General features: G+C 41.3%; 1 protein-coding gene across 4 annotated transcripts in view; it reads left to right on the top strand.

Moving 5' to 3' along the window:
- Window positions 1–24,323, top strand: part of TEX264 (testis expressed 264, ER-phagy receptor) — a 148,790-nt gene that overhangs the window by 113,120 nt on the left and 11,347 nt on the right. For all 4 annotated transcript variants that reach the window (XM_081900374.1, XM_081900371.1, XM_081900373.1 and 1 more), the window contains one exon: window positions 2,557–2,737. In XM_081900374.1, the coding sequence (XP_081756500.1) occupies window positions 2,557–2,737 (181 nt within the window). The remainder of the gene's footprint in view (window positions 1–2,556; window positions 2,738–24,323) is intronic.

Consider the following 24,323-nt stretch of genomic DNA (forward strand, 5'->3'; position numbering starts at 1 on the left):
CCTTGCGAGATCAAAGACACTTTACTTTTTCTGTGATGGTTCAAATTTTGCCCTCACTTTATTGCTGCATTTGGCATATGTAGTTATGAGCAATAATTGTAGTTGTAATGACAGTTGTGGTGCAGTGATGTTATCAATGAGAGGGCAAGGCCAGGAAGACCAGGTGTGGGGATATGTACTGCCTGGCCTAAAAGCACAGTAGTGGGTGAGGAGACTGATTGGAGCAGGGAGGGATATTTATTATTGCAGTTATAAACTACCTTTCTGCTAAGGTAGTTTACAATTTTAAGTACAGTGGTACCTCCGGTTGCGGACGGGATCCATTCCGGAGCTCCAGTCAGATCCTGAGGTTTCCTCACCTGGAGGGACCGCTTCTGCGCACGGCACGGTAGAGCGCTTCTGCGCATGCGCACGCGGCAAAACACTTCCGGGTTTGAGTTTACGTTACCTGAGGGTGATGTAAGCCAAGGTGCTACAGTACTGAAATAAATGAATGGCACAAAATCTAGAACCAGTGCTCCCAGGCCCACTGATGATACCTTTGTCCCAGTGCTCTGCAGACAAGAGGACTCTGGCAGGCTTGTCACTCCATGAGGGAGGGTCTGCTGTTGTTCAGAAGACATCTTAAGGCAGCCCTGTTCAGGGAAGTTTTTAACGTGTGATATTTTACTGTATTTTTGGTTTTTATGGAAGCCGCCCAGAGTGGCTGGGGAGGCCCAGCCAGATGGGCGGGGTATAAATAATAAATTATTATTATTATTATTATTATTATTATTATTATTATTATTATTAGTATCCTGCATGAGAGTCCTTCCCTCGCTGGGGATGCAATGTGAAAGGAACCTGTAAGGATCTCAGCCAGAAGGCTGAAAGTTCATTCCACTGCAGTAGCTGCACAGAGCCAGCTAGTTGAGGGGAAAGAGACCTCACTGGGGGGGATGGGGGAGAACTTTACCTGCATGTCCACTGCACTACTTTCCAATAACACGCAGAGAGAGAAGTTTCTACTTTGTTCTTTCTTTTAGATGACAAAAACACCATGAGCAGTAAATAAGTAAATATTAATAGGTTAATTACCTGCAAAAACAGATGACCTGGCTTCATCTATGTATTGCTTGCCAGGCAAATTCATAAACTCGATAGGTGCCTTATACTGAGCAAATAATGGTTCGATACTAGTTGGCCTCACCACCCCAGGATTTCGGGGTGTGGTCTTTTTTCTCCTATCTTTTAACTAGATCAGCCAGGACTAACTTCTGGTCATGTTGTGTAGAAATTATGTGCTCTACCATTTTGCTTTTACACCAGCTGAGCTTGGTGTAATTTATAAATGAATCAAGAGAAGATAATGTGGAAACATGATTAATAGCATGATAATTTAGGAAGGATTGAAAATTTGAACTTTTTAAAGCTATTTTACCCACTGATTATGTGTTGTATATTCTTTCTGAAATGAATCCCAGAGTATTTTATATTGATGCTTAAGGCAGAAGTTTTAGAATTCTGAACAATGGACTATGGATTTGCTTCAGAGGTATAGTTCATTGATCTGCTAAGCCATCTTTTGCAGTTTATTATCTGTTTTATCTTGGAGCATGAGGGCTCTTGCCCCCTTTCACTAGATGATCAAACATTTTAAAATTTGGTCTCCCGGTGTCGGAAAATGACAGAAGAATTGGGAATTGGACAAATATGTCTCGGTATGCATGCCAATCTCCTTGGAGTGCTGAGATATCACATTTCAGGATTTGCTGATCTGGAAAGTTGTGACTTATTTATATGGTATGATAGAACAGGAATGACAGGCCTCTATACAGAATGAAAAAAATAGGCACAGAGAAACAAAAGAAGAAGAGGGGAAATGGAGACATGAATAGGCAGGGGAGGAATAATAAAATTTCCATTTTACAGTGCGTTGCAATAAAGTATAGGCCTATAGGGACTAGAGCAAGGGTGAGAAATCTTTTTCAGTCTGTGGGACACATTTGCCAATGGTCATGCTTCTGGGAGCTGCATGCCAGTGGTGGGTGGGCCCAGAGGCAAAGGTGAGTGGAGCAACGGTTGTGACTCTCACCATGTACATGTGACTCTCACCATGTACAGTTGGCTCCATTCCGGCCAAGCAAAAGCAGAGGTTTCTCTGTGCACACACACAAGTCTCCTCCAGGCAAGGATGTGCCAGTTCAAAGGCACATTCCAGCCAGGCAAAAGCACTTGTGGAGCTTGCAGGACAGAGTTTCTGGTGAAGAGTGTGGTTCATGGAGATTGAGTGTGGGGCCCACGGAGAATCTAAGGTCCTGACAGAGAAGCCTAGAGGGCTATATTGGAACCTGGGCCTTAGATCCCTACCCCACCCCTAGACTATGGTGATAAAGAAGCAGAAATTCCAGAGGGGACCAAAGTAGGGAAGTGGTTGGTGGAGGAGACAGTCCCACCTGGCCACATGCAGGTCCTTCCTGGGGTCTCTGGAAAATCTGTCTGTGGATGTATGCATTTGTTGTAGCACAATGGGAGTGGGGGGAACGTTTTCAATGCTGTGTGTCTTATCTTTTTTAGGAGCGGAAACTGTGTGCCCATCCCAGACTGGAAATCTACAAAGGCAACAAAATCTATTTTGTATGCCCCCTTGCCCGTCAAGGGGACTTCTACGTGCCTGAAATGAAAGAGTTGGAGAAGAAAAGCAGAGCAGCAGCAGCTGCAGCAGCAGAAGCTGAAGATGCTCAAATAGATATCACAGGTATGCTATTATGTAATACTAGAGGAAATCTGCTGAGTTCGATGCTAGTAATGTGCCTCTTGTATTGGAAAACAATCCATTTTTTAAAGATGCAAAGATATGCTTTATACCATTGGTCCATCTAACCCAGCACTTCTATTTGGACTGGAAGCAACTTGGGGAGTCTTTTAAACCAGGGATTCCAAGAAGGAATGAACTTGAGACTTTCTATAATTCTTTTATTATTAGCTGCCCTGAGGATATTTTATACTGAAGACTGACATGCATATTTATGCAAAATAAATACGTATGCTCTGCCACTACTCTATGGCCTTTCCCATTTATATGAAGCTACAATGCATTATTATAACAAGCAAGGCTATTTAATGACTATAACCAGAATGGTGGTTTAGATTTGAGTAAATTTCGTGTTCATACTATTCCTAAATCAGTAATTGTCAGAAATGATATACACTAGTTCACAACTTCATTTCATACTGCGCTTGCCTTCTTAGATACTTTATCTAAGACAGAGATTCTTCATTGTTGTCCTAGTATAGATCCTTTAGCCAACAAGATAACTGTTGTTTGTTTCTAAAGGAGGCTCAAAGAGCTGGTTATTTTGTAGTTTAATGCAGTTTGAACATATGGAGCGTTGATATATGAGGACCTGTATCACGTTTGTGGCTTACCACCTTCTCTTTTAACTATTGCCAAATTTATGAGTGAATGCTGTGTTTTGACAGCAGAAGGCTATTCCAAGACTAAAAGGCTATTCTTGGCTTTATTGGTATTCTTTTATTCATCATCATTTTCATGGGAAATGTATTTTTTGCCATAGACTCCCAGAAAAATGTGCAATTGAGCAAAAAAGAAAGAAAACCAATCACCCCTGTGAACAAATGGGGAAAATGGACCTTGTGAACAGAGGTGGAAATAAAGAAGCAAGGCACAAGGTGCTGGGTGGCACTAGAGCCACATGTTTAATTTACAGTTAAATTTGGCAGAAAATGGTCACAGTTTAAGAAGCTATCTGTACAGCATTACCTGTATGAGCAAACCCCTGCTTAATGATAGTGGCAGGAATTATCCCGGCTCTTTCCCTTAAGGCCTGCCCACTCAGGTGAGTAGGGAAACTTTCTCAAAAGCTGCTGGGGTCCCACATCTCCCATGGGGTGATTCAAAGGTGCTCTGTATCTTGCCCATGGATCCCACAGGCCCAAGTGGCAAGCCTCAGGAAGCACCTATCACTCTGAAGAGTGGCTACCTACCTAAGGTACTCACTTTAACCCATTCCTTACCTGTTCACCTTCACACACACCACCTTCCTAAATGTGGCTAATTTACCTCATTAACAGGACCGCCACTCAAACTGCCCTCAAAACCATCAGAGTAGGTTTGAGTACAGAGTAGGCAAAAGAAACAAAAACAAACACCTTGGTTGGCTGCCCGATATACAGACAGGTTAAGAATTTCTATCTGCTCCTGAGTTGACAGGAAAACACCTGCACTATTCCCAAGAAAGGGTGGCAAGAATTTTCAAAGAAGTTGGTAGGGTAGGCAAAAGGGCTTAAATACTCTTATCCTGGTGATGGCCTGCGTGTTTAAGAATATATCCTGCACTACCAGAACTTCCTGTCCTTCTCTCACCCTGATCGCAAAAGCCAACTTCACCTGATGTTATGGCCCAGGCTTTTTTGTGTCATGTGAAGGAAGAGAAAGGCCAGCTGCTTATTAGCATTTATGAGGGCTTAATGTTCATGCTAATATTTACACATTAGTTCCTTCTTAGACTCCAATTACAATGTTTGCCCTATTCAAAACAGGACAACTGGTGCTTATAGTTCCATTCAGTTACCTTTTGATGGCTTTGGTGTGGGTGTGATATGGGTGTGTATCTGTGGAAATGCAGTTCTTTATCCCAAAGGGGTCTTATGGCCATAGATAGTGGTAGAGTGTGTGTTTCACTTGGTTCAATGCCTAGAATCTCAAGAAAGAGTTGGGGAAAGATTCTGATCTGAAATTCTGGAGAGCTGCTGCCAATCAGTACTGAATTAGATGGCCCAATCACACCCCTCAGTATCAGACATGCTATCTCCTGTATGCTATTTTTTCTGCTGCTGTTTCTCTTTGACCTCTTCAGGAAGCACAGGTCATTTGCTGGGGTTATTCAAAGGAATCATTTTCTCTCTTCTCTCTTGTCTGACATGATGCTGTCCATGGTTCATAAATTAAAATGTGAGCCTTCTTAATTCACACTTCCCCAAGAATTAGGCAAAGCAAAATGAAACAATCCTTTGAAAAATCACATCATCCCAGATTTTGTGGTACAGTTTCCAACCAAAAAATATGTACAAATATGCACATATAAGCAAAAAATGCATAAAATGTACATACAAATGTACATAAAAATGCATATGCGAGAGGGGGAAATGCAACCTAACACATTACATTGGGAAATTTAATCACATTAGGTAAAATTACATAATAAAATGTGTTCACTGTATTAGGAGAAATACAGCTAAAATGCTGATAAGTGTTTGTGAGGACTTGTTTTTAAAAATTGCAAATTAATGATGAAAAGTGGTGAACTGATCTTAAGACTGAAAAAATGAAAGAAACTGAAATAGACTGCTTTGTCCATCCTTGGACATGTAACACATCCAAGAAAGAACATGATTGTGCTTACGTCTGTATCTACTCTTGGATAAGCCACATGTAACTGTTCTCATCACATAAATCTTGTTTATCTGTCTTATTTGGAATATTGAATTGCTTCAGATGACATTTTGATAGTGATTGTTATCCTATGGTGACAGGTAAAAAAGATTTATGCATATATAAAGGAAGCAATTGCAATCTTGAGAGGAGCATGACATCAGTGCTATCTGAAGCTCTCCTGATACTGTTGCTAGAGTACTGCAGACTTGCTAGCTACTGGGATCTGCCCATATGCTCACATCTTGTAGGACAAAAATATACATCGCCTGCAACTGCTATTTATAAATACCGTATGCATTACACATGGCGTATAAATTTGTTGTCATCTAAACAAGTATGAAGTTCCATGGCGTGTATCACAAACATAGCAAAATGCATGCAATAGTTCAAAATAGATACGATAATAAAATACGTTCCTTTTGTAATAGTGGTAAATTATAAAAATGCCCAGGGAGCCAGATCCTGAAGACACATCAGACAGACAGCTACTAGCTGCCTACTTCTTAGGCTCCCACTGAGAAGGAGGCTGAGCTGTATTCATAAGAGAAGATGTTGAGTCTTTAATATTTTTTGCTTGCTGTTGTTCAGTTAAGCAGCAGATACCAGTTTCACTGCCTGATGGTTTGATGGTTGGTTATTCTGCAGTTTATGCCCTTTGGTAGACACTGACATATGGGGAGCAGGTAAAAATGTTGAAGTCACTGAAGTTAAAGGGATGCCTGGCACTTGAAAATATATCAGAGGAACACCTTCATCTTGGGAGAGGTGTTATTTAAAGCCCTTTAAAGCCCATTCCTTGTATTAATTTACAAAGCCCTGAACAACGTAAGTCCAGGATACCTTCAGGTCCGTCTAAACCCTTATATCCCAGCTTGTTCACTGAGATCATCTGCAGGTATGACGTTGGTTGTCCCCTGAGCTAGCGAAGCTCAATTTGGCATCAACATGAAATAAAACCTTTCTCTGCCGATAAAGATTCAGCAGGCACCTTCTGTTTCAACCTGCTGAAAAGTTCACTGTGTTGCCAGGTTTTTGCAGACAGTTGCAGAAATATATTTCCATAATAGTTAGCTGATGGTCTCTGATTTTAAATCTGTTTTTATTATGTGTGTTTATTATATAGAGATTGTAAACCACATTGATATTTTTTAAAAAAATATAACAAACAAACTAGCATTTGGATACTTCCAATGTCCATATTAGGACAATATCTTTATTGGCAACCAAAATAACACAAAAAGGTGTACAAGCTCTCAAACTCTTCATCAGAGTAGATTGATAAACAGAACAATTGGGTTTTGGGAGAGAAAAAATGTTGGCTGATGTTGACACCTGTTCCCCATGTTCTTCTGCCTGTAACTTGTTTAATCCGATTTTAATACTGTATTTTCATATTGTTGTAATCTATTCTGGACCTTATGATGAAGGGTGGGTAAGAAATCCAGTAAGTAAGCCATGGAGTCTACAACTGATCAGTCATAAAATGGAATGGGAAAAGATGTAGAAGACATTCTGTTGACGCTGTTTAAGTGCTATGCAGGTGTCAGGATGTACATAGGCTCTTTTAACTGTTTCACTTGCATGTGAAGCTACTTTCAAGGTTACCTTAGTAACCATTAATATGTCATTTAGATCTATTAACACTTCCTCTAATGTTTCTTTTCCACTAAAACCTCAGTGGAGAAGCTGGAATACAAAGACCATCTCTCTGCAAGCTCTTGGTTTAATACACACAACATGAGGTCCAATAGAACAGATTAAACAGCGTTGTAGTACCTTGTGTTATTGCTTTAGCATCTTCTGCTTAATTCTGCCTTAACTAGAGTTAAGAGAACATCAACCCAGATTCCTTTCATCCCAGGAGCACTATACTGGTCTAGGGATTTGCAGGAGGGTTTTAGCCTGAATTCTGTTGTGTGAAGAATGAGTTCCACTTTTAGAGAATTTCTTATTAGATAGGTGATAATTAACAATGTCTATCTGTTATACAACTGTGTTGCTTATCAACTGAAACAAATTTACCATGAGGTAACTTGTTTATAATTTCCAAATGGCTGACCTTACTTTCTCCTGCTGTCTAAAAAGAGTGAAGGAAGCTGTGCTCAATATATATAGCACAAGACTTCAGACATGCACTCTAACATTGATAAATAACATTAGGTGCCACCAATCCTTCTAAAGCTGGGTTTGGTTTGGTTATAAATAGAGTATCCATCAGGCCTTAATCTGAGGCAGGACTTCAGATTAACCTTTGTTGGCATCTGTCTGTTTCAAGAGACAGTGGAGTGCGTTTCCGCAGGTGAAGCCAAACTGCTGTGTTAGCAGCACCGAAGTGACCTCCCCAGAGTGCAAGCCTGAGCAGTATGGAGGTCCTGGGCTGCCCAGACACATTCCACCTTTCAGACTCACTAATGTGGTCCAAAGGAAAACAGAGCAATACATTTAGCACCAGTTTAGCTCCAGGAGTTGCCGGAAGGAGGCATATAGGGCACCATCCAACTGTCTTTGGGACTCCACTCTGGATTTGTGTAGGGTTTACTCCTCATCCTTTTCTTCTCCTGAAGATATCCCAAAAGACAGCAGAAGTTTAGGATCAGAGTTTTCCTTCTCCTAGATGGGCTACCTTCCCAGTTTGACAAGCCCCACCTGCCCCTAATTTCACTCTCCAGCATGTGCAGAAACCACCTTCTTGACTGTTCAACCCACTATTGGTCTCATCCGTCCAATCCACCAGAGCCTGTCTTTACATGCTGGGGAAGTCCCTAACTCACTTAGGGTTTCAGACTCATCAGCTACCCTCACCTGGTTTAGTCAGTTAGTCAAGGCCATTCCAGGAGTTTGGGAGCTGTTGCATACTGACAGCTTCTAGGAGAGAGCTGAGTATAGGTTGGGGACCAAACGTGGACAAACTACCCCAGAAGGAGCATGACGTGTCCCCCACTAGAGGCTCTATCCCTCCCCTAACATCCCATATGCCATAACTACTTCACTGGATACCACCTATAGCTTCAAGACTCAGTCTACAGTCATGCAAATCAATACTTTTACTTATTTGTTATACATACGGTACCTTGGCTTTCCTGTTTGGTAAACAGACTAGCTCATATGGATTCCAGTAGTCTCTTATGAAGGCACTGATCAAAACCACACACCCTTCTATTCAATAATGGAGAAGAAATAACTGTTCGTACACCATTCACAAATTTAGAATGACAGTGCCATTTGGCATGTCTGTTTGGCTTTGTTTCGCTCCTTCTTAGTCCCAGCATTTGGAATTTGTCCCCCACACACCTGGAATGTAGGGAATGAGCTTCCTTTCTACTGAGTGTGACTTCAAGGCAGCTTGCTCAACAGCACCTATTATTTTAGAAACATTGCACTGGTATTCACACTTGTCAGTCTGACATGTTTCAGCATTATGACTTTGAATTTTAAAAAGAATAAAATATGTGTCTCTCCATCTTGTTATTTTACCCACTACTACATATTAAGGCTCCACAGGTCTTTGTGAAGAACTTTCATTCTGGTCACAAGCAGCCTGCAACCAGGACTCACTTGTAAACTGAATAGGATGGTTTTTTTCCTCTTTCCATTTTTATATATTAGGATATGTTGGTGAGTGGTTCAGAAAAGATACCTCAAGTAATGCTTTTTCAAAAGCATAGTCTGAGAGATTCAACAGCAATTTAGTGATGCTACTGCTACATATTAGGGCTCCCAACACAAATGTATTCGATTCAGATTGATTTTTATCCACTTTGTTTGTGGCTGGCTATGTTGGGAAGAAAGGGAGCTACCATAACCTGATTTGGTTGCTTTTAATTACACAGAATGGAAGATCATTCAGATTGTGATCTCAAATGTATCCATATATGGATTGGGATTAACGTTTAGCTCAAAATGGGGAGAGGAGAGATTTGTGAGCACCCCCTCTGCACACAGCACAAGGTTCGTTTTTTAGCAATCCATTTGCACAAGAAAATGCAACTGTTAACAAGGGTATGTGTGTGTATATGCACACGTACACAAAGACATCCACCAATTCTTCCTCATGCTGTGATGCTCATTCAGATGTTCATTCCAGTGAAAATAAGACATCACAGAGGAACAGCATCTTCAGTGTACAACTGAATGCTTGAATCAATCCACTGCACTGATTTACTTTTCAGTGTATATATATGTATGCACATATCTGGATGCAAGGAAACATCAGCTTCATTGCTCTGGTAATGGGAATGTATTCCCTGCACATTGCAACAGCAGATTGAGGAACCATGGCTGCAAACAGGTACAAGTAATGCGTGAAATAGTGGACGATCAAGAGTCTTTTTGCACCTCTGAAATGGCAACTCACTGGGATCTAGATATTTGCTTTAGATATCGCGGGGTGGGTTGTTTTGAAAATGCACTCAGCTTTTGAAAATCCACTCAGTCCAAAAACAAACAAACATGTGCAGTGGGAGAATGTCTCTTGGGCATGCACATCTAGTTATGTTGTTCTTGGGTTCCATCCTCTGTTGGATTGGGATAAACTAAGCAAGTCATGGCTAATTCTATTGAATGCAGAGAACAGATACACAAATCAAGCAAACAGACTTTTTCTTACATCCTGTTTGTGGCTGGCTATGTGAGGACTGGTAGCCTTATCTGGGACTGCATAGTGTTGCAGTGGAGAAATGTTGTGATGTGTTTCTTACAGGATGGAAACTTATTCAGGAATATAAAGTGATTTTATCATTTGAGTGGTTGCAAATATCAGCCAAGGTGGTACTGAATATCTTGAGCACTGGGCATGATGACAGTTCAGTTAGACATGATAGCATGAGGTAGCTGATCACAAAATGATCCAGCCTAATCCTGAAGAATTTTGGGCTTATTTTGCAGGTCGCTGTGTTCTTATTAAAAGAGGATTGTTCAAATTTATGGAGGAAAAGGTTACTATTGGCTACTAACCATTATTCTACCTCCACTGCTGGAGGCAGTATGCCTCTGAATGTCAGTTGCTTGGAATCACAACTGGGGAAAGTGTTGCTGCACTCAAGTCCTGTTGCATGTAGGGTTCCAACAGTATCTGGTTGACCACCATGCTAACAGGTTGCTTGAATGGATAGACCTTTGGTCTGATACAGCAGGACTCTTCTTAGGTTTTATGTTGTTATCTTACGTTCCCCTCTTCAGAACACTGAACAAAATGGGGACTGTAGATTCTGAGCAGCTTGCAAGATTCTGAGCCATTTTTTCTTCATCTTTTGCTTCCCATTCTGTCTTTTCATTTAGCCTTTCTCTAAGAAGATGCTACTGCTCAGTGGGGAAAATTTGGCATCCGCAACAATCTAGAAATAATAACAGTATAAGAGATTGTTCTTTCCAATCTCATTCTCCTGTGCAGTTAAAAACAAAACCTTCCATAGGGACTTTATTAGAATGTTTTCGTTACACCTTGTTTGTTTCAAAGGCCATCTTCATCCTTAATAATACTTTGCCTTAATATAACACCTTTCCTTTGAAGTTCCCTGAGCTCTTTACAAACAGCTATATTAAAAATTCCCAGGTCTGTCTGATTTAATGATTTCATTTTATGAATTTCCCTGGAGAAGCCTCTGCCATTTTCCCTGTTGACTTCTGATGCAACTGGTGTCATTCAAAAGCTAGCGACCTGTAGATGTGCCAATAAATAGTTTGCATTTTTGAAGTCGAGCAGTGATCCTGTGACCTTGAAAGAAACACCACATCTGTCTTGCTATCTAATCTATCATCCTTCCTTCCTTCGAGCCCATTCCTCTGAGATGCTAAGTGCTTTCTACTTCTACTGTTGGCAGTGACTACTAATAATGCTTGACAACTTGGATGCTGGGGGGAGATTGCCAAGACCTTTGCTGAATTGGGATCTTTATCACACCATCTATATCGGCATACTGAGAACATGGCTGTTGCATCTGTGAAGATTCGTCTGGAGCATTCAGGATACATGTGTATATATACTGTACTCTGGGCATATTGGGAGAAGCTGAAGACAACTGGATACCTATGCAATTTGAAACTGATCCCTTTTGCTGCTCGTTAGTCATGAAGGTCACAAGAAAGGGAGGGGTGGTTTGAAAGGAGCGAGAATGCTTCTGGGGCTTCTGTCAATCATAATTAGCTTTGTTTTGCACTTAATTGTCATGCAATGCTCAAGCACTAGCTATAGGTCCTAGGAGCATTTACTTTGTCCTTGCTCTCAGCAGGGCTGTCTCCTGGGTTTTTGTGTGACCATGAATGGAAGGTCATTTTTTTTTAAGTAGCCTCTTGTTAGGGAAAGAATTGTGCTTCTTGGAGCAATAAGGGACTGTGTCCCTCTGAGAGTTTCTGCATACACAATTTCAGAGAGATATATATAGTTTCAGAGAGGGATATACAGTTTCAGAGGTGCAGATGATCTTCACAGTTCACGCTGCTATTGGTACTCGCTTAAAGCAAAGAAGGCAACAATCCCTACATCTCTTGAGGGCTCACTCCCAACACAACAGATCTAGAGGGAATCTTTTGTAGCAGAAAGACAGTAATGAAGTTTCCCTACACTGGTATAGCACATTTTGAACAATGCACCTCCCTCTTCCATTGTCCTCAATTCTCATGTAGCTCAGCTGGTCAGCCGACACCAACTCCTTTTTGCAAATACCTCCTGTAATCATTTCTTGTACTTTTCAGAATCTGAGCGTGACAGTGCTCTAGACTGTACAGTGACTTTGTGATGGGCCAGTCAACCTAAACTGAAGCTATCCATGCTTGCTTGCTTGCTTTAGCCACATAATAGATTTTGAATTCTAGTCCTTGGTTTGGGGAAGCTAGCATGCTAAACCTCTGTGTAAACATGAACACTTCTTCTATGCACCTCGCCTCACTTTTGCATTCTCTTTCCACTGAGCATATGCTTCTCTGTCCAGCTTTGGCACCTGTTGCCAGAAAGACCTGCTTGTTGGCTCTGGCTATGTCATGACAAGTTCTCCTCGAAGGAGGCCTGCAGCTGCATCTTTTGTGGGGGGTGGCCTAGGGGCCAGGCATGGAGTTGCTTTCCCACTTGTGTGTGCTGTCATTGTAGGCTGCTGATGCTTTGGGTCCCTGCCCCCTCCGCACTGCTGTGCCTGTCCCTACCCATCGCCTGGTGGCTTTTGTGGGGGGTTTGAAAAGCTGTGATTAACTGTGCTTTGCCTGTTATTACATTGATCTATTATTTAAGGAGAGAGGAGATGAATATTTGATAGAGCTCAGAGCCTGGCTGGGGAAAGAAGGCCAGAACACTGAAGGGAAGAATTATGGATTAAGTACTCTTGCCACAGCAGGAGTCCTCTGGAGTTGGGCAAACCCTCTCCTCCGGCTCTTCTCCTTTGGGGTTGGGGACAATGTTCAGAGCTTTGTTTTGCTTCACTTTTTAACTTGTGCTTTTTCCCGGGGGAGGGGGGTGGCAGCGGGAAGCACAAGGCTTTCTGACCTTCTAGCTTATGGTCTGAGTCACTTAATTATTACATGACTTGCAACCCACATCTTGCAAAAGGGAGCAATAATCCGAATTTTTATTCCAGAGTTGTCCTATAGCACTGTAAAGTAGTTGCAAGGAACAGATAGATGCCCCATTACAATTTATTGGGAAGGTATTTTTAGCTTCAGGGAATCAAATCTCATTAATGGAAAACTTCTCTGCCACCCCAGGATCGGAACATTTTACCCTTTTTAAAAAGGAAGGGGGTGGGCTTCTTGTGGTAGGGGGAGGATTAGCAATTCTTTTTTTCTATCCTTTCTTGTGTATATAAATATTTTAAATTTTTTAGTATTTATGATATTGCATTCTTTATTTGTTCTGCAACATCAAACAGATGGCTATAGAAAGATGTAATGGTAAGTTTTCATAACCTAATCACTTTCCTTATCCCTATGTTCATCAGTGCAGAATGGTAGTCTCAAACCACTTCCAGTAAGAGACACCAATGTTATATATATTTATGTCCCGCAATGTTATATATGTTGTCTTTGTGATGAGGGTCTGATTATGGAATGCCCGCCGTTTTTAGATACAACTGGTGCTGACTCTTAGAATTTTTTTTTAATCCAGCTGAAGATCTAATTGTCTGAGGAAGCCTTTGAAGGATAGTAATGTTTTTGCCTATGCTCTCAGATAGGTCACAATTCCATTTTGTATGAGAGAGCCTGCTGAACAGTGAATACCTGTCTGGTGAGGTTTTTGAACCCTGCTATCCTTTGGAGCATACTGACTCTATAAGATGATGTGCATAGGCAAATCCAGTGCTGGTCAAATATGCCCTGTTGAAAGTAATTGAGAGTAACCACCTTGTGTTGCCCAAGAGACTCCCCAGACCTGTTACGCATGGCACTTGCATTTGATAGTTGAATATATTTCCATGTGATAAGTTGAATTTATTTTCCATATATTTATTCCTCCGCTTGTAAGACTCCCAAGTGCCAGTGCTCCTTGTTTAGTGGTATAGATTAATAACTTCCAGGAACTGATCCAAGTCACTGATAGCCCCATTCATAGCCCTGTCAAGCCACAATATTTTGATTTTACCTCACTTAGTTCAGTGGAATTTTCTTTAAATGGAGGCTCTGAACATCTGATGTGTCAATCAGCTGATGAGTCATTTGGATTCTGTGAAAATGTGTATTTTTCAATAGGAATCCTTCAAAAGAACCCATCATTTTCTATGGTTGCTCATTTGGCATCTTCAATATCATTTAGCTACAAAGAAAAGTGTTCATAAAAAGAATTCTTCGGGATCAGATCAAGAATTCCTGATGCTGGAAGCAGAGTTCAGTGGAGCTGCAAAATAAGAGCAACAGGGGACCAATCTGAGACCCTCAACTTCTCAAGGAGAGAACTATGAGAATGGGGAAGATGGAGAAATAAACAGCATGATGAGAATGGCAGGTGTCATATGAGAGTTCTCATACCTAGATCTTACTATGGCACCTGGATCACCAGTCCAGTACCTGTGGGTTGTATGAGACCTGAGAGGAGGAGGTCCCCAACACATATAAGTATCAAATCCTACAACTCTAGAATGCACTCCATTCAAGGAATCTGAAGAATTGGGGGATCCAAGCTACACAGTGATGGGAAGGAGACACAGTGGGGCTGTTATTGAAATCCATTGCTATGATTCTTCTAGAGAGCACATTTTGCAGTTGCATGGTGATCCATAGCAAACCAAGTGCTAGAGCTTTTGGTGACTAGACTGCCTGTCTGCTTGCCCCATGCCCTTTCTGTATGTTTGGAGCACACCTCAGCTGTGTCCAGACAGAGCAGATCCCTCCTTAAAATGGATATGTCTACCAGAATGGCCAAGTCTGTCAAATGTGGCTGTTCAGACATGATTGAAAGTGACAGAGCAGTATAAAAATGCTTGGCTAAAAGGAAACATGAATGTCTTTACTGTCACCCTCAATGCAAAACAAAGAGATGAAGCTGCTGGGGATTTCTGAATGATGGAGTTGTCTTAAGATTGTTGGATCAGAGTGGTGGAGCCTGAAACCATAGTTAAACTTTATTATGGCTTTTAACTTTAAAGGCATGCTCAATTTTTTTCTTTACACTGCACTGTCTTATGTCTGGTTTCACTACAGCTTTGTGTATCAAATTAAATGAGTTAAAAGATGCTTTTATTCTAACATCATGTATCTCTGGTTCACTTACTTAGCAATTAAATTTGGAAGCCTCAAATCTATTCTGTACAGGAAAGTACATACATCACAAGCTGGTATAAAAAAACACATCCCTGCACTTGAGAGGTCTTGTGGATGTCTGCCAGGAGGGGCTGAGCACTTTGGTTGGTACCTGTGTATTAATCTCCAATCTATTGAAGTGTTTAGATCTAGGACAATAACCCCCCATTTTTGTAGACATCATTGTAGAATTGTGAGAACAGAAAACCTGCACAGCAGCATTAATGTTTCCTTAGTTATTCTATTGACTAAAGCTACTGTTTCTGGGATCTTCAGTCTTCGTGGTAATTAAACAGCAAAACACACACCAAGGAATAAAAATATACTGAGAAAATAGTTTTTCTTCAAAAAGAATAAATTCCAATAACTGAGAGGACATCCTTTCCCAACCTGTTATCTTTCAAGTGTTTCGTACTACAACACCCTTAAAACCTCAGCCAGCACATGCAACCCAAGGACTCTAGGCTGAGAAACTATTTTGGGAAACATCAAAACTAGATTTGGATATTTTGGAACCTAGCATGAAGCTGAAGAGATTCCAGTTTTATTTTTGTGTATTTTTTGAGTAACATTACAGGCCTCACACGTCATGAGATAAAATGTCTTCCTTACCCTTTCTTATGGCTTTAGTCTCCGATATATATTGCTGTGCTTTTTCTTTGTATGGTCCCTGTGCAGTTCTAAACTGGGGTTTCCTCCTATGCTGTACACCCTGAGAATTCTCTAGAACTTTAGGGTTGTATCCAATGCTGTTAATGCAGAGTTCCACTTGTGCAATAGAACTTCCCCTTCTTTCCCTATGCACTCTCAAAATCTCCTCCATCCCCATGCAAGATCCCCAACTATAATCAGAGTAAGTTCTTTGCAAGTTGAAATAAAAATTGCAGCAAGCACCACTTCTTACAAATGAACCAGTTTGTCTCTCCTAAACAGGGGCGCTGCCTTGGGTCCCAGATTATGGGTAGAGGTGTAGCTGGGGGGTGAGGTTAGGGTGCACTGGGAGCCACACTGTGGGGGAGGCACTTACCATGGGGCCTGAAGCATGCCTGAACTACGTGTCTCTCTTGGAAGTGACGTGGTGGCTCGGGCGCCTGCAGGCTCTAGGCTGCCCAAATGGCAGCATGAGGCTTGCATCTGTCCGCTGCCTCCCCCCCCCCCAGCCACCCTATAGCTGAGGGTGAGGCGGTGGGCAGACTCCAGGGAGGCTCTGTGCCCTGCGCCCTGCCATGGCACACCCCGCCCTGTGGCCTGCTTGTCCCACCCCCTTGGGGGTGACGTCATGACATCACGTTACATTGGTGCACTGCAGCAGTGTTTCCAAGGCCTCAACGGGGCCTGGGAGGTCACATCTGAGGCCTCATGAGACCTCCAATACAACTTCTGGTTTCTACTGGAAGTTGCATCGGAGGCTTTGCAGGGCCTTCCTCGGATATCACGTCAGAGCCCCACAGCGTAGTTACCAAGCACCCACAAAACTACAGGGTTCCCTATAGTTGGTGCCAGTGCCCCTGCACTCTTGCAATAAAGGACTCTTGGAATAAAGCCACTACCTACTTCTTCCTCCCTGCACCCACCTACTTCTTTTCTCTCATGCACACACAAATACACAAAATGCACAAATGGGGGTGTTTTTGAAAAATCATTCAGCTCCAAATTTCCTCATTGTAGTCTGTGGGGGGGAAGCAGCATTCTACACTGACTGATAAAGGCAGCAGGAAATTGGACATGTTGGGGAGCAATTTTTACTATGCTACTCTCTCACTGCATATTGCCAATTATCAAGTGTGTATGGCACGATCTCAATATTTCTTGTGAGAAAATGTATTTCCGTTTTTTACACCTTCCCAGAGGACAGTAACTGGCAGCATTATTTTATGCTGAAGCCTTTCTCCAAGAAAAAAAAGTCAACACAGTAGTATGTTATGTAGTGGACTGTAGTTCAAAGGTTATGGCTTTCCACTAGGACCTGTGCCTATATTCCACTGCAATACAAATCTATGATGTAACTACACTTTGAATACTTTGTATAATTCTGATCACTGCACATCAAAATGAATATTGTAGACCTGGGAAAGGTGCAGAAAGGGCACCTCAAAATTACCAGGGAGTAAACTCCTACTCTATTTTGCATTATTCTCAGGTGTCATCTCATAACTTACTCTTCTTTCTGAATTGTAAAAACGAAACAAAGGTATATCACCTAACTCCACTTCCAAGAATATAGGGACTTCCAGATGAAGATCTTTGCCTCCCTTTGGCTTTTCCTGAAACTGACCATTCATTTTGGTGACATATGCTTGTGTTTCTTTGGTATGGGTTCTCAAAATCTTAAATTACATACACTAATGTAATACAGTACCATGCCATACCCTTCCTCCTCAATTATTCAAGTGTCCATCTTATTTCTACGTTATCCCAAGCAATATACACTTTGCTTATCATAGAACATATAGATCCAATTCCATCCTCATAGAATATTGTTCCTGTTTCAGTACTTCAGCCTCCCAAGGAAAATGCTATCCTAAATGAATGCCTGTACTCTGTCACCAGACCAGGATACAAATAATATGAATAGTCAAAAGAAGCTTTTAATTATTTCTCTTGCTAATATTCTGACTTTTCTTAACTTTTCATCATCCGTGCAAATTGATCTTATTTTCCGCATAACTATCTGCTAAACACACCCATTGTCTCTAAATTTCTGTTTTGCAGTTAGAGACCACTGTTATCTCTACTGGGTTCTTCTTCCTGAATACTCCATGGCATCCAGAAATGTACTATAGTAGTGCCCACACTCTAAGTGAAAAGAGATATCTGGGTGCTTTTTACATAGATAACTGCTTGCCATGGCAGACTTCCAATTAGATGTTGTTGCAAACTCTCATTCTTCATTCTATGCCATGACAGCTTCTCATGTTAAGGATGCAAAATTCCATTCTGTATCAAATGTATTGACATATGCCTTCACCTTTGTTCCCACAGCCTGTCCATTTCTTCTCATGTAACTGTTGTCTCTTAATACAGCCCTCAGTAGTTGATTATTAAACATTTTCAAACTTTCTGTCTTACATGGTTTTTTTCTGGACACAGCTACCCTCCTGTCACCCACTCTGCCCTGGATACTGGTGTTAGTTCTCAAGCAACAAGTGAGAAATCACTGTGAATCTATAGCCACCTGTGATCTCTGCTATCTCCCTTTCATGATAGTCTTTCTTGTCTGTTTTATGCTATGATCCACCTTTCCAGCAGATGTACCCGAATAAATGTGGTTTTCTAGTGTATCATAAGAACTTAAGAGAGCTTCTGGATCAGGCCAGTGACCCATCTAGTCCAACATCCTGTTCTCACAGCCTGGTGCCTATAGAAAGCCCACAAGCAGCATCTGGGTAAAACAGCAACCCTTCTGTGGTTTCCAGCAACTGGTATTTGGAAGCACACCACTTCCGACTATGGAGGTATCTTTCCTTCCAAAGGTTGCGTCCCTCTTTATTCTCAATCAGGACATAAACTTTCCAGCTCTCCACCCAGAACGGAAAAACAACAACAACAAATGCACACTACACACCTGCTAGCCTTGTACATTTTTGAGGACCACAAAGTTTGGAAGAATAACGTTTTTGTATGTAATGGCTCTCGTAAAGGTAATTTGGTGTCATCTCAAAGACTATTTTGTTGGGTAGCATCTTCTAGGGATCTGGGCTACCAGTTAGCCAAACAACCCAGTTGCCAACTCATTCCATAGAACAGCTACCTCCTTAGCACACTTTAATGAAACATCCTTCTTTGAACTTTGCAGAACTGCCACATGTACTGTCCTACCTATTTATCAGGCACTGTGCTCTGGATCTTAATTCCTGTGCTGATACTTCTTGTGAGATCTTCCATGAATGAAGTGTCTAGCTCTAGTTGGCTTACTAATCAGTCAATTGTAGGAGTTCATGTAGCCCAGAAAGAAGAAACACAATTGACATACCTGTTCATAGGTGTCCTTCAAGTGGTCATCCACGCACCTTATTCTCCTCCTTCTCTGTTGATGTCTCTTACTTTTGTAGCTATGCAGAAGGAATTGAAAGAGCAGAACCACTGATTTATGTATTTGCAGATTTATAAACCACTTCATGGCCCAAATTTACTGAAATGGTGTACAATAAAATGCAATAAAACAAAAAATGTATATGGCCATAATATCATTTCGACAAATATTATGGATTTACACAAAGGACTACTTGAAGAACCCTAATTATACTAGATAAACACTATTTTCATTGAAGTGTGTAAAGAAAAGTGAGGAGCCTGCTTTAAACCATGGTTGAAAGTATTCCCAAAGAATTGCATTAAACAAACAGCCCAGAAGCCATCTACTGACATTATATTTATGACCCATTTATGACTCTATTTGTTTGAATAAACAGGGTTTTTTAAAAGATGGTGCATCCAGTTCTCCTCTTGTACCTCCTAACTCTTCCTGCTTGGTGCCCAGCCTGCCCAATTGTATGACAGAGCTTAGTCCTTTGGTAGGTGCTCACCTGATTTGCTAACCTAAAATGTGCTTTTTTGTGAATTATGCATAAAGAGGGGAGTCAGCAATCTTTATTTATCAGTAAGACCTGTTTTCCTTGCAATTCACATAATTTCCTCCCCACTGAACATTCTGGCAGAGCAGAAGCTGAGATATTATTTCCTGATGAACAACCTATTTTTAACTTAGTGAAAGTGTAACTTCTATGTCAGGGTTCCCTGATCTTGCAGGAGTAGTACTGCAATTTTATGGTATTTTCCCCTTCAGTGAATGAATGTTTATTAAGTACTTTTTTCTTTTTTGAATCTCAAGGTATTTGGCAGATGCTATCATTCTTGGCAGAGACATGCATTGTGGCTGCAGCTCAGACACTGTTTGTTCAGAATATGTTACTGTTCTATTTTGGGAACAAGAGTTATAATATGTGGAGTTTGATTTTGGCAGTACTATGGACAGGGAAGAGGAATGACATGAAATTTGCCTCAGATGTGTGCTACACAGTTACATTGCCCTCTTCATATTCTTACCATATGGACAAATTGCTTATAACTGGGGGGAAACTAGCAGATTTTGCAGTACATCAGGGAGACAGACTTCAAACTTTTGTCATTAATGGTCCCCACCCCCTTTTACCAGAACTCTGGGGTTCACCCACTGGACCTAGTCACAGAATGGTTTGTTGAGGATGGATTCTGATAGGTCAGGGGTGGAGCATAGCAGTCTATCCATCTATATCATGTTCTTACAAGTCCCCTGTCGCCAAGTGGTGCCATCTACATCTGATATCTGGCCATCACACATTACCTAATGCAATCCAATCTACAACCCTGTTGCAAACACAAAGGAAGAACTTCAAGTTATTTAGTTAATCCAGTTGTAGAGTGCAGGACGAGATGCACAAAGAGAAGCATATTTGCATCACATTAATACAGAATAAGATTTTAAGGTTTTCTAAAAATGTTCACACATTTTACAATTGGGGTACACTGAAACTGAGATTAGTCCACAGGACAAATAAATGAATACATTACAGAGTATTAAACAGTCAAGAAAGCGAGTGAAGCCATAGTCAACACGTATGTAACAGAATGTTGCCAACATTTGATGACAGAGTGTATAGATGATGCTTACCTGTTTTACAGATGGGAAATACTGGAACTAGGTGCTGACTTGCCCAAAGGAGGTCTGTGATGTGAGACGCCAGCACGACTAACCACAAAAGCCAGTCATGGGCACACACATAGAGGTTTGACACAAAGCTGAATGGGAAGGGTAGAAGAGGACACAGACACACTTAGAGGAGAGCATATTCTTCAAAGTACTATGGCATTGACATGTATCTTCACTTTTCCCAAACCTGCTGTGCTATTGAATTGGAGGATTTATTTACTCATTATTTATTAGAATTATACACCACACTTTTCTCCAAAGGGGTTTAAGGCAGCAAAGTTAAGATCACAGCAGTGTCTCCAAAAGAATAGTAGTACTAGAAGCCTTAATACTAGAAACAGTTCTGAGGCAGAATACAGTCATACCTCGAGTTGAATGTGCTTCAGGTTGAGCACATTCGGGTTGCGCTTCGCGGCAACTCGGAAGTAACGGAGCGCGTTACTTCTGGGTTTCGCTGCTCACACATGCGCAGAGGGTCAAAATAACGTCACGTGCATGCGCAGAAGCGGTGAAACACGACCCGCGCAGACGCACTGTTGCGTCTTGCGTCCCATTTGGGATGCGAACGGGGCTCCAGAATGGATCCTGTTTGCATCCCGAGGTACCACTGTATAGGAACACTAGGACAATATAGTAAAATATATTTAGTCCAATACAATCATACCTTGGAAGTCGAACAGAATCCGGTCCAGAAGTCTGTTTGACTTCCAAAATGTTCAGAAACCAAAGCACATCTTCTGATTGCGGAAGCCCCGTCGGATGTTCAGCTTTCAAAAAATAGTTCACCAGCTGGAACCATCGCTTCCAGGCTTGTGGCGTTTGGGAGCCAAAACATTTGAGAACTAAGCTGTTCGAAAACCAAGGTACGACTGTATAACCGAAACAAGAGAGCGCATTTTGTGTGCATTCTCTTTCCCCTCTGAAATATGACTCCAACTTTCAGAGATCAGGGTTTGGGGGGTTATTTTTTTAAAAAATTAATTTCTGCAAGTGTGAGAGCACTGCAGTGAAGATGCACAACTCTTAACATATATTGAAGAGTTACGTGGGTGTTATGGTCCTGAGGGTTGTGTATAAAATCAGAATAACCCCATCCACCTGAGATCTTGAGAAGGTCTCCAGAGCCTTGCATAAGACCTTCCTAGAGTCTGGTAAGCAAGGAAGAGGGCTTAAAAACACTTTCCGTGGTGGGAAATCCCTTCCTGGAAAAAGCTTTTAAGCCCTCTGTCTTGTTTACCAGACTCTGGAATAGTTGCATGAGAACTTTGGAGGCTGCCAGCCTCCAGGGCCCGGTAAGCAAGAGTCTCCTTCACCCTTTCTATTTGTTTGTTTGTAGAATTATGCAGATCACATAATAAACAATCACATAAGTAAAATCAGCATAAGGTGTGATTTGACAGCATTCCATTTTGAGCCTCTGTGCATCCTGAAATTGCAGCAATTTCGGGGCTATTTCTTGTTTGAAAAATAGTTTTTCATTCTAGGGTGATATCATTATACAACCTATAAGATTTGGCTATGTGATGATGTCACTGAGGGCATACAGTCAACAAAAAGAGAGTATTGCTCCCAGTGATGTCACTATGTCACCAAATTTGATTAGCTCTCTAGCAATCTCACTGTTACTCAAAAGAACATTTTTCAGACATAAAATGGAGCTGAGGCTACAGGTGCCAGAATTGTGAATCAGTACAAAAGAAGAGGGCTTTTAGAGGTGTTTTGAAAAAGCTTTTGCCCAACCCATTTTTCACATATGCAAATTGTTTGATAGGGGCACATTCTGCTTAGCCCAGACAAGCATCAAAACACACCCTTTGTGTATAGTGCCTGGTAGTGGTACTAGTACATGACTCAATACCAACTAAAAAAGAATGGTGCCTGCTGAGTCCCTAGTAATTTAATGGTCCCTTGAGGTGTCAAAACAAATTCTGACTTCCCCTGATCTTATAACATCTAAGGAAATTGTGGAACAAAGATGCATGGCTACAGACTGCAAATTAATGTACAAAAGAAATTGCAAACCAGCCAAGATTATTTAAACATACTGTTGAAAGAAAGGTTCAGTGTCCACTATCAAGAAGTGGTGATGACCCAAGTAAGATGGAGACCAGGAGGTCCAGGGCTCCAGAATAGACTAGAAACTCAGACAAGGTTGGAGGTCTAGACAAAGTACCAAGATGCTGATTTATAGTTCAGGATCATAATTATCCATCCAGAGAAAGAAACACATTGTCTCACCACTATTCTGGAGCAACCACAAGAGTTTTCTAGTCTGAGCTAGATAGTATTACAGCCTTGCCCCCTGAATCTATACCACTTAAAGGGCCAGCTGGTTTTTCTGCAACTGTTGGCTTCCTCTAGGGGCAGTGGATTTTAAACTGCAGGGACATTTTTAGGGGAAGCTCATTGTGGCTTCCTTGATCCTCCAAGGAGTCTATAGTCCAGTTGTTGGCATCTGCTGGCAGAGGTGCCCCCTTGGGGTTCAGGGAAATCCAGGTTGGAATTGCCAGAGAATAGATCTCCCTGCAAGGCTATTTTTGACAAAGCCACTTGCAGCAGAGAACTTTGAATCTGGACTCTTCTGATAGATGAGAAACCTGTGCGCCTCCTGCAAGACTGGAATTGGCCTAATCCTTCTCTGTACTTTAGTTAAAGAAGAGGAAGAAGAGTACTTATGGTCTGCAATCTTTGCACTTCAGTGAGGATTGTCCTCAGTAGTTGTTAGAGAAAGAAGGGACATTGGGGAGAGGGCAGGGACCATGCCAACGTAAATACCACTATGTCCTACACATGAGTAGCACACAAATAGAGCTCAGGTATAGAGGGCATTGGTCCTTTTCTCAGCTATGAGAACATAGCAGAAAGTGATGTCATAATTAAAAATGGTTAATGGATTACACAAATATGTTGTTATCTGCTGTGTTGCCCTGGCAACTAACAACAGGATTTTTGGGTTTGCTGTTAATCTGACAAATTTATCTCTTCTTTACACTTTAGTTGCATTGTTCTCAAATCTAGGAATATAGTCATTCAGAGCAATGGATTACATGTGTCTTTGAGACAAGGATTTGAAACTGGGGCAAGGGTGCTGAGATTTTATGTGGGAATATGAGATATAGTTAATAGACACAACAATCTATAGGTGGACGTATGTACAAAAAATGGAATAGCTTCTGAAATCTTATGCCTCATACTGTATATCTGAAATATGAATGCAGTAACTGCACTGCAGCAGCTTCTAAGCAGTTTCTGACTATTCTTAATCAGATTAATAAAATAATTCTTATTTTTATTGCTTACCTATCTGTAGAAATAGCTCAGTTGCTCCACCGGATTTGCCTTGGTCTTTTTTCTCACACCACCTGATTGCTTCAAATTGAATTCTCAGTAAAATAATGGATCTTGCTGATTCTTGGCTATTCCAGACAACCAGCTCATTAAATGCATTTTAGCCTTTGCTACTGAGGTGGAAATGCCATG

Source organism: Podarcis melisellensis (assembly GCF_964234715.1).
Source record: "Podarcis melisellensis genome assembly, chromosome: 2".
NCBI lineage: Eukaryota > Metazoa > Chordata > Lepidosauria > Squamata > Lacertidae > Podarcis > Podarcis melisellensis.